The sequence below is a fragment of the Arvicola amphibius genome, chromosome 12, assembly GCF_903992535.2.
Source record: "Arvicola amphibius chromosome 12, mArvAmp1.2, whole genome shotgun sequence".
NCBI lineage: Eukaryota > Metazoa > Chordata > Mammalia > Rodentia > Cricetidae > Arvicola > Arvicola amphibius.
The window spans coordinates 157437445-157449094 of record NC_052058.2 but is presented as its reverse complement, the minus strand read 5'-3'; the positions used below and the strand labels follow the sequence as shown (position 1 = coordinate 157449094).

At 46.5% G+C, this 11650-nt stretch overlaps 1 protein-coding gene across 2 annotated transcripts; it reads left to right on the top strand.

Annotated features, from left to right (window-relative positions):
- Positions 1 to 2151: 2151 nt before the first annotated feature.
- Positions 2152 to 11320, top strand: Prss23 (serine protease 23). Of its 2 annotated transcripts, none has more exons than XM_038314146.1 (2): positions 2152 to 2279; positions 9512 to 11320. In XM_038314146.1, the coding sequence occupies exon 2, from the start codon at positions 9520 to 9522 to the stop codon at positions 10669 to 10671; it is 1152 nt and encodes a 383-aa protein (XP_038170074.1). In that variant the 5' UTR covers positions 2152 to 2279; positions 9512 to 9519; the 3' UTR covers positions 10672 to 11320. The 2 variants fall into 2 exon arrangements, with proteins under 2 accessions (XP_038170074.1, XP_038170073.1); XM_038314145.1 differs by having other exon boundaries at positions 9509 to 11320.
- Positions 11321 to 11650: the final 330 nt, after the last annotated feature.

Genomic DNA, 11650 nt, shown 5'->3' with positions numbered 1-11650 from the left:
ATGTGACTGTGTGGCCTCTAAAGTTGGCAGTTATTCAGTTAGTTGAGAACAAATGACTTATCTGGGGTTTTCTCTGGTAACAGTTCTCTTGACTCTGTCATTTGTGTGGCCATCTTGAACCCTATTAGGTTTCACTTGGTTTAGTCATAAGGAAGTACAAGTCCGTAAATATTTCCATTGGGAGCTATAAGCCCTTGGAGGCCCATTTAATTTGTTTTACCTGTATGTTTTAAAAAGTTAATATAGGCATACCCTGGATCATTGAGATCTGTCTCAACATTACATGGGGCCAAGGCAACTTATAGAAGACAGAGTTCATTTGGGTTTAGGGTTCAAGAGGGTGAGAGTCCATGATGGCGGCAAGGCATGGCAGCAGGTGCCCGAAGCTGAGAGCTCACATCTTAGGTCCCAGGCACAAGGCCGAGAAGGTGAGCTGGAAATGGCACTAGGCTTTGAAACACCAAAGCCCACCCTCAGTGACACACTTCTTCAGGTAAGGCCACACCTCCTAAGCCTACCTAACAGCTACCAACGGGGACCGAGTGTTTTATGCCAGAGACTGTGGGAAACAACACAGCCAAACCACCGCAGGGACACTTCCAAGAATTAATCTGGCTTCCTGTGCCTGTGTGTGCTATTCTTTGGCCCTAGGGGGTTACCACTGTTATTGTGATGCTAATAAGGAAGAGACCTAGGGGGAACAAAGGCTCTGTGGTAGGCAGACAGGAGAATAGACTTGAGAGGAAAAAAAAATCTTAAGGGTGCCTCCCAAGGGTGGCAGGGCTGTGGGATCCCTTCTGGCAGTCAGTAGCCCTATGCGGTCAACAGTTGAAGAAGCAGTACTAGCCAAATCGTACTCTTCTGGAAAATAATTTCTGTATTCAACTCAAAAATTGGTTTGGGTTTTATTTTTCAGTTGTTCAAAAGTTTAAGCTTTATCTAGTTTCATGTATATAATCACATTAATGGATTATTTTTTTTAAGAAAATTTAAGCTATGACTGGAGAGACCTAAGAAAGCTTTGCCTTTAATGTGGTGGACAACGCTAGTTTTCTTTATATTTGAGGCACACTGATCAACAATGTGTTTTCCTATTTAAAGGCAAAGACAAACACGAGCTCTTTGGGCACGTCGTTAACATCCTGATGTGGAATAGCATGTTAGGCCCTCCCTTTCTGAGGGCAGGCTGTGACAGGAAAAAGGAAACATACTCTGGGATTGACATGGAAAAAAAAATGACCTCTGCACAAAATCTTGACCTTCCATTGAGTGGCTGTCTGACGGTGAGCAAGACTGCGTCTCTCCAACGCTCCAGTCCTTAGGGGATACCCACAACACCCTCACCCTTTCCATCATCAGGAGCTGCATGAAAGACTGGTTCACAGGAGGGAATGTGGGGGGGAGACGACCCAGGCTCTGGCACTGGATACTTAAATAGTGAGGTCACCAGGCTGGCTTGGAGAAGACCCCCCGCTGCGGACTCCTTGGAATGATTTAGGGAAGCAGGCACCACAGGCTAGGAGGTGGCTCCACCAGCTGGTGCCCCAATAATGACCAAGCCAGGGGCATCATCAGCCATCCCCTGGGAAGCTGCCAAGCCGGCAGCTCCCCCCGCCCCTCCCCCGCTGTGTTCTAGACCCATCACTCAAGTGGCTGAAGCGCAGGGCCTGCAAACTTGGTAGTCCCGGCTCTGGGTAACAAACCGCTGCTCTCTGTGGAGACTCTTGAGACAGAAGTAAGTTGGGAAGGAGGCTCGGTCATCACAATATAAGGCGCACACAAGTTTGAAGTGAACTTTGCAAACCTGCCCAGGAGCGCCCCATGCACCCGGTGTGCTGGAGGGGACCGCCCTAGAGGAAGCACCTCGCCTTTGCAGACCTCAGGCAGTGCGAACCCCCTAGAATTCGGTGTGCCAGAGGAGCGGCCGTGGTATCGAGAGGCGGCGACCCGTTGATGGGGTGAGGTGCAGCGGAGACCCACCTGCGCAGAGCCGCAGGGTCTGGGATCTCTGAATGGCAGGCTGAGGATGAAGGCTGGGGGGGGGGGGGGGGGGGACGGGGCGGCGTCGGCGGGCGGACGGCAGGGCTGGCGGCCGGGGGCGGGGCGGGAGGGCCCGGGAGGAGCGCGCGGGGGTTGGGTGTGGGGGGCGGACCCGGGGTTGCAGACTCCGCTGGCCCGCTGGCTCACACTGGGTCGAGCCGCCGAGCAGGCATGGGAGCCGAGCGCGTTCTCCGGGCGCCCACACCTGTCTGAGTGGCACAGGGCTGCAGCCGGAGAGGGTGAGTGCAGGGCGGGGACCCGGTGTCGCCGCCTGGGTGCGGATGGCCAGGCGTGTGCCGAAGCGGGACAAAGGGCTGGGTGCGCGCGGGGTGGGGTAGCTGCGGGCTGCGGTGGGGAGGGAGGGGCATCGGAGACCTGGTCCGGGCCTCCGCACCGGCTCCAGGCTGGGAAGAGAGCCTGAAAGAGCCCTCCGGGGCACGCGCGCTGTAGGACATTTGTATTAACGCAGTGTCACTCGTAAAGTGGATGGGGAAAGCATGCTTAGAAACTGCTGCCTTGGGTGCGGGGTGCTGTAAGGGAGTCGAGTGGCAAGTTGTCCTCGAGCTGGTCAGAGCAGGCTCTCCCCACGAACACACATTGCCACCTCTACCATTTGTTTTCCTTGAGTTTTGCCTATACTGTATCTAATGCCATCATGCTCTGAGCATTAATTTTTAACCGGACACGTGATTATGAACACACCTTAACAAGCAAGGAAAAGTCAGCAAACACGGGTTGGGAACAGGCTCGGCTCTGAGTGATGGCTTAGCGCGGCGTGCTAAATCTAGAAAATGCTGCCTGAGCTATCAACAGTTGTTGGAAGCAAATATTGCTCCAGCCTGTAGCCATTTATCACAAATAGTTAACTTTGAAATAAAAGCTTTTTCCTCCCCTAGAACTTTTATAAGAGGAAGACTTGTTTAGGTGGAGCAACGCCATCCACCCCCTCCTGAGTGGGGCTGGACCTCCCACTTCCCTCAAGGCATCTCTTGAGAAAGCCTCCGATAAAAATCTTGTTTATTTTATTGCCCATTGGGTGACACCCATGAGAATTCAGAAACAGCCCGTGGCTGGTGGAACGCTCCAGGCTATTAAGTAGCTCAGTTAGAATTGGAATTGTTTCTCCCAGCTCTTGAAAGTGAACTTGCGGGGTCCTAGTGGACTCCCTGGGGACAGGTAGCCCAATACTAGAATAGACTCATCAGGTCCTGTGGGAAGAGTTGAGTTTATAAACTAAGCTGTGGCCAAAATCCCCATCACAAGGTAGTATCAGGATATTATTAGACATTGTTTCAAGAGTCGACCTGGGTAAGAGAGCATTTAAAAGAACTATTAACTGTCTCAAGGAATCTCTTTGGAGCAAGGCACAGTAGTGCATGCCGTGAATTCCAGCACTTAGGAGGCTGAGGAAGGAGGACAGTGAATTTGCAGCTAGCCTGAGGTACACAGGGAACCTTTTTGTTTCTAAGCGTCTCTTAGGGCTGCTCAGAGGTGGGGTGAAAAGACTGAAGATCCCCCAGAGGCACCACATTCATTTCCTCCTGAGTACCACACCACGTACATATGAATAAATCCATCACTTGCACTTTTCCATTATGATAAACAGTAAGCAACCTGTCATGCTGTCTCTGGACTGGAAAGGAAGCAGTTTTCCAAAGTAATTAATATGGATCTCATTTCTGTCTCACTTGATGACGATTCAGGTAGGCAGTGAATATAGGTGTGTTTCTCTGACCCTAGCATTAAGTGCCAAAGTGCCCATTAGTGTGTCTGAGAACATTATTGGCCCAGGTCTGCAGTGTTTAAGAGTCTCCGGTTCTCCTGAGCATCCCTCCCATGGATGCTTTAGAAGCCAGTGCACCAGGCATTATTCATGCACAATTCCAGATGACTCCAGGGAGTTTGTTCCTCACCGTCTCAGCATCGACAGCTTTATGTACTCTGTTCTTGCTCTGCTGCAAGGCTGTCTTGGGATCACTAGGGTGCTCCCTTTTGCCTAAAACCTGATAGAGAAGAAGTTAAACTCCATGTGACCGTGAGATTGTGTTTGAATTGCTGGGCTTCTTAAATCCCCTCCAGTTTCCCCTACAAGATCATCATCCTTAAGCCACCATGTGATTAGGTCGGTTTTGCTTTAATGGGTTATGGTGGCTCTAGAGAGTTAGAGCGAGCCTGACTTCGGGGTATTCACAGAGCTCTGTTCAGTTTTAGGTATTCACCTTGGGAATTAGCAGAGCCACATTGTTGAGGCTCCCTGGCTACAGATCTCTTGGAAGACCCTTTGCCGGCCTCCCAAACGGTGTCCAGAGTGACACCTACATGTGCTTTCTTACCTTTGGTTGTAGTCACGGGAATTCAAACCTTGTCTAAAAGAGAAGGGATGTCTGAAAAAAATCAGGTTTTCCCTGGAAGCACTTGTTTGCCTATAGGAGTTAGAGCATTCTCTCAAACACCGCTCCCCTTGAGGAGAACCGAGTTGTTGCAGTTTTTAAGACTACTGTGTAGAGAGAAAAGGAAGTCCCAGTCCCCAGTCCCCAGAAAGATTATTGTCATTGGTGCATCTGATAATGTGTGAAGTCCCTCTGCCATAAAATTACCGTCAGGTTTATGAACTATGTTTATAAAGTGTAAACACTTTGAGACTCCAGACCGCTAGACGGTGGCTAATATTACAGCCTGGGGGCCATGAATGTGTAACCCTCTTGTGCGTCTGATACCCAGAGCTGGAGGAGAAATGCAGTTTCTGTATTACTAAACAGGGTGGGAAAACAGTTGTTCACCTTGCTTTTCCATTCTGCTTTGTCCTTAGGTGAAGGAATGCATAAAAACACTTAGTTGGAAAGCTTAGAAGGTAGTTTATGTATATGAGGGTACTGTGTCCTGTAAAGGTTCATTCTTAGAAATGGAGTGTGATAACCCAACATTTTTTTTTTTCGGTCCAGCTTTAGCTATATGGAAGATAAGGTTTGGAAAATTCTTCATTCCTTTAAAAAGATGTTGGTTTTCCAAACAACCCTGCAACAAGACTACCCACTTTTAAACATTAGAGGATTTAAAGCTAAGCACCACACGTATCATGTCTCCAGCTCTGGGGTTAGAATTATGTATGTAAAATCTTTTTACATCCCTGAATGTCTATGTACAAATCAATTGAGATGAGCGTAGCACATGCTTACTTTGAGTTTGTGATGAGAAACAATATTTATCTCTATGGGGGTATCTTTTTTATCAAGTGAGTTGAGAAATTAACGCAAGGCTCCTTACTTCAGTCTAAAGCATCCCAGTTGTTATTGGCTGTCTTAGAGACAGAAGTCAGTCAGGGAGGGGTGTACATGTGTCAGGAGTGACCCTCAATGGCAGTAGGGTTGTTTCTCCCTTGCTTTTTCTTTGGGACTTCCAGATGCAGACATCCTTCCACAGGGTTCCTAAAAACCATCCCTGATAGACTCCTTTGTAGTTTTGCTTGCTTGTTTGCTTGCTTGCGTTTTGGCAGACTGAGCATGGGTTTTTTAACCCCCAGTGAAACAGCAGATTAATAGGATACATTTTCCTCTTCCCCATCCCCTTACCTCCAGCATCCATAAATAACATAGCTCCTGACCTGCCTGGGCATTTTTGATTCTGAAAAAAAATATGCAAATAGAGAATCCTGGACTTGCAAGAATCCATGAAAGTGATTTCCTGACTTGGGCTGACATTCAGAACAGTTTTCTAACCCATGTGAAGTAAGATTTGATGGCACAAATGACTTTGGGTGCTTGTAGCCTCAATAACCAGATGCCAGTTAAAATCAAGGGGGGCTCTAGCCCCAGCTTTACCTCTCAGTATTTCAGCAGATATTCTAAATCAATTTGCAATAAAGACCTGAGCTAGTTTCTTGACTTCTGTATCCCTTGCCATGTTTGGATTAATGTTTTCACTATAAGAGGCACAAACAAATCTTAGGGAAAATGTAGACTGAAGGCTGTCAGGGTGAAGTCTTATCCATGAATACAGTTCCGCCGTAACACTGGGAATTTATAAGCCTTGTTTCAAGCTAAGAGAAAATAGTGCTTCTGAAGTACCCCCCCCCCAACACACACACACACCGCCTCTGATTTTTCGCAAAGAAATCTTTGCTCTGCCCTAAGTGGATAGCAATCTTTCCCATAGATAGCTGACTTCTCCCTGACTCGCGGCTACATGATGAGAACTTAGTTGTTAGGAATCTGAATTGGTAACAGCCCTATCATTTAGTAGACCCTCAGCATTCTTTCATTTGTAAGTGATGGCCAGAGTTCTTGGCAGGTAGTCCTCTACCATTTTGCCAAGGAGTAAATTTGACCCTCTATACTGAGAGGTATCAGGATAAGAGCCAAGCTGATGGACTACCCAGCACCCACATGCCAAGGAAAACTGGGTATCCCTCCACTCACATGACTGGTTTCTAAAGACATTGCTCCTTCTGCAAACACAGGCTAAGTTTGGTGGGGGGAGGATGTCGTGTTGGCACTTGTGAAACAGAGCTTGCTTTGGGACCTTAGAAACTATTCTTTAAATAAATAGGATTTGCTGTGCAGGCAAAGCACTTGGAAAGGGGTTTAATTTTGCCAGAGAGAAGGATTAAGTCATTAAATCAAAGTTATTAGGTGGAATTTTTTTAAAAAATGTGTTTGCAATAGTTTCAGAGTTTTTCTGCTTTTCTTTTCCCTGATACACTTGCCATTAAACCATTTCATTTTTTAAAAATGGATAAAACTAAAGACAATTAGCAGCACAAGTTTTATTCCGTTGATAATTTAGATTCTAAGCAATTATGTACACGTTCCAGATTTGGAATTCAAAGTTTCATGTGCTGATATTAGCATATCTTAACTCTCATGTTCTTGTCCACTGAAAATGCTACATGGATCCTAAGATACGTTTAGCAGAGTGCTGTCTTATTTCCTACTTTCTCCCACACAGTCATACTTTAAAAATAAGGATACTTCACAGCTTGGACCTCTGGATTCTGTGTCTCTGTAAGATAAAAGGAAATAAAACTTGGTGCATTGGACTTAGCGGAGTTAACGCTCTCCAAACTAGTCAAGGAAAGGGGGGATAGTGGCATTACAGCCAGAGAGGGAGACACCTGATTTTTATAGCAGGTCACATTTGACAGGGATTCTAATGCAAGTGGGATGGCTAGTCAGGGCAGGAATTACCACAGAGCAAAGGCTGTTCAAACACAACATGAGCGCAAGAACTGGGTCCTCAGCCAGTAAATGGGGATAGTAAAGTCAATAGAGAGAGATGGCCCGCAGAGTTCTCAAAGCGTTACCGCCATGTCTCTCAGCTCACCATTGCAGGGTGGACTGGGTCAGCATCAACACACCTTCCCTGGTCCACATTGAAGCATGAGTCCTGACATTAGTATCCCCAACAAGTGCATACAAATACACATGTGCTCATATCCATGCAGCCCATAATTCCAAGGACATAAGAAAATAGCTTAATGTATTTCCTCCCCAAGTACCGAAGGACTCCCAAAGTACTCAAGATTATTCCTATTTAGAAAAGAGAAAAAAACAGGGAAGAATTTTAAGGAGTTAGGAAATCCTGAGGAATTTGATTTTCTAAGGATCCCGTTCCTTCATTTCTCTCCATTCCTATTGTCCCTCGCAGAAGTAGAATTCAAGAGAGTTGTGCAAAAGAGATAGCAGTGATGGCGGAACACAGATTTTAGTGCGTGGGTATTGGGGGTGTGGCTTGGCTTGCCCAGGTAAGGCTAGGTCAGTTCAATGGAGTTCTCAGTCTCGTGTAAAGCAAGCTCAAGGCATCCAGAAGTTGCCAGTATGTCTGCACCCTGCAAGAGGAAGAAGGGACCGAAAATAAGGAAATCACTGTTTCCCCTTGTTCCCGCTTTGTTCCCTTAGCTGGCCTCTTGAGAAATGCCCCTCCCATGCCATTCTGGGATGGCTGGTTGTGAGTGAATTACCCTGCCCACTGAGTCAGCTGAACCAGAAGATTGGGAACCAGTCAGAGCCCACTGATGCTTGAGCAATGATGAAAGCACTTCCAGCCCTCTTGGTTAATTGCTTTCCTCCAGGGGTGATTGATCAAGGCTTTAAAGACATCTTTCAGGATAAAATGTGTACTCTTGCATTTAGCGCGCACAGCGTTCCACAGTGGGGCTCTTCTCTGCAGCCTCTATTGTCTTCTCTGTCCACCCCTGCTTAGCGGGATACACTTCCCCAAAGGACTCACACCGTTGCACCCCTCCATGCTCTTGCGTAGTAGACTGTTGTTCCTTCTGAGTGTCCCTTCCTCTGTCTCTTAATTTATCGAATGCCTTTTCAACTTCCTACCTCCCTCCAGTGGGAAACCTCTCCTGTTCCTCTTTCTCCCCGCACCTAACTTCATACCCCCAGTCGGAGCCGTCACATTGTCTGTGCTTATCTGTCACTCGAAGTCACTATGCGTCATTCAAAAAAAATTATGTGTTTCCTGATCTACAGCATTCATTCATTTATTCTTTCAGTAAGAGAAACATTCACCCAATGATTCTTTCATACAAAGGTCCAAGGTGAAAGCATTAGACACGCCAAAACAGAGGCAGATGCCTGAGTAAATAACCAGCAGTTATTTATTTATAAAGTTATTTGTAGCCACAAAGTTATTAGAGACTTAATACAGTGTTAAAGCTTCTTATCTTTAACAGCGATTTCTTTGGTATGCAGCACAATCCAAATGTCTACAATTAGTTATTTGTATGCAAGTGTAAAGATGGTGGTTTAGCAGCCAACAGCTGGAGTTCAGCCATGACCTACAATATGAAACTTCAGCGGATCAGGATGAAATGTACCGTGTTCGCAAGGAATGGATCATAGGCAATACCTAACATACCCCCCCCCTCAATTCAACGCAAAAATCTACAAAGTTCTCATACCATCTTCCAAACGTGTGCATCATATAGGAAAGATAAGATTCCTAGTAAGTACGACTCCATCTTTTCCCAGATGCCTTTGCTGGGTATGTGATTTAGAGTCACTATTTAGATAAGTGTGCTGCCCAGAAAATTATGGAAGAACTTATTGTTATAGAAATGAAAGCTAAGAGGGAAGAGAAAAAGGCCTTGGGTGGTGGGTGGGTAGCTAAGTAGGAGGGGACAAGGTGTATCATCAAGTAGGAAGAAAGTTCACGTAAAAATGGGAGCAGGCCATCCGTTCACAAAGTAAAGGTAACTGTGTAGATGTAGCCCCGTAATGATCCATGGTTATTGCTTCTTAAGCATAAAGGGAAGGGACAGTCAATTTCATTTGGGGCTTAGGTGTGGGAATGATCGCACAGTCAAGTGCTTGCGTGTAAGCGAGACCATTGCCTGAGGAGTTCTCTCCCGGGAAGCCTAAGGAAGACTCCTAGTCTTAGAAACGTGGCCGGCATGCCGTTGCGCTTTACCAGGCTGCGGTAAAGGAGCTATAACCCTGACTTCTTGTCTTTGTTTCTGCAGCAGCACTCAGCATGGCGGGGATCCCAGGGCTCTTCACCCTTCTGCTCCTCCTGCTCTGTGTGTTCAGGCAGGGGAGTCCCTACGCCAGTCCGTGGAAACCCACTTGGCCGGCTTACCGCCTCCCTGTAGTCTTGCCTCAGTCTACCTTCAACTTAGCAAAGCCAGACTTTGATGCCAAAGCCAAATTGGAAGTGTCCTCCTCCTGCGGACCCCAGTGTCACAAGGGAACACCACTGCCCACCTACGAAGAGGCCAAACAGTACCTTTCCTATGAAACCCTCTACGCCAACGGCAGCCGCACTGAGACTCAAGTGGGCATCTACATCCTCAGCAATGGCCAAGGCAGGGCGCAAGGCAGAGACTCCGTGGCCACGGGAAAATCTCGCAGGAAAAGGCAGATTTATGGCTATGACGGCAGGTTTAGCATCTTCGGGAAGGATTTCCTGCTAAACTACCCCTTCTCAACATCCGTGAAGCTGTCTACGGGCTGCACCGGCACCCTGGTGGCAGAAAAGCACGTCCTTACGGCTGCGCACTGCATTCACGATGGGAAAACCTACGTGAAAGGGACGCAGAAACTCCGAGTGGGCTTCCTGAAGCCCAAGTATAAAGATGGCAGCGGAGTGGGCAACAGCTCGAGCGCAGCCATGCCTGATAAGATGAAATTTCAGTGGATCCGGGTGAAACGCACCCATGTGCCCAAGGGGTGGATCAAGGGCAATGCCAACGATATCGGCATGGATTATGACTACGCCCTTCTGGAACTCAAGAAACCCCACAAAAGGAAGTTCATGAAGATTGGGGTGAGCCCTCCAGCTAAGCAGCTCCCAGGAGGCAGGATCCACTTCTCTGGTTACGACAATGACCGGCCAGGCAATTTGGTGTACCGCTTCTGTGATATCAAGGATGAGACCTATGACCTTCTCTATCAGCAGTGTGATGCCCAGCCTGGGGCCAGTGGTTCAGGGGTCTATGTGAGGATGTGGAAGAGGCCACAGCAGAGATGGGAAAGGAAAATTATTGGCATCTTTTCGGGCCACCAGTGGGTGGACATGAACGGCTCTCCACAGGATTTCAACGTGGCAGTCAGAATCACTCCTCTTAAATATGCACAGATTTGCTACTGGATTAAAGGAAACTATTTGGATTGCAGAGAGGGTTGAAGCTGCTTCTTCCTGCCAGCACTCCAGGGGCTTTTGGCACTCATTGTAGGAGATGCCAGCTTCTTATCATGGACTCTTGTGTGTGTGTGTGTGTGTGTGTGTGTGTTTGTGTGTGTGTGTGATATAATGCCTTTTACCCAGCATTCTTCAAATGGCAAAATGATTGGCTTTATTATTTGAAAACTGTGGTGTGTGTTTATAGTGATTAAACAGTCTGAAAGCATACTTTTGTATACAGATTTCAAAATACTGATGTTTGTGGCAATAGGCGATATTTGGCAATTAAGTTAAACTTTCAGGTTTTTTTTACAGCTTGATTTTTGTCTTATCCAAACTTGCATAAAAAGGTCTATATTAACTATGTGACATATGGAGGATATGAATTCTTATGTTTGTATATGAATGTGTTTTCTTCTGAGAGTCATATATTGATATTTTTGTAATGTGTTGTTATAATGCATCTGGATGGCAACATCATAGCACTTCAATAGGCAATTGTAATATTTGGATTCAGCATTTACATAGTAGTCCTTGAAGAGAAACAATAATTTATTGGCTATGTTGATACACCTATAAAACTGTATCTTACAGTGAACAGAGTTTTCATGCTGCTTTTAGTCTTGAAAATAAAACTTTCTCTTCCAAAAACCGTTGCTCTACTTTGTGGGAAGTCTGTATATGCCTCTGCCAACCTTGCCATTATGCCAGAGTAGGCAAGCTCAATTATCGTCATCCCTCCACTTAGCAAGATTCCACTCACATGTCTGGGGCTACAGTTTCTCGAAAGACAATAAATGGAGCCTAATTAGAACAGGCTGAGTTGCTTCCCAGCTAACAGTTGTGGTCACGATTAAAACAAAAAAACAAAACAAAAAGACAATCCTTGCATTTTAACCCCCAGAGTGCGTCACATCTCACTGTTTACTATTTGAATGGGTAATTTAAATCCCTTAAATCCCTAAGGACCATGGATGCACTG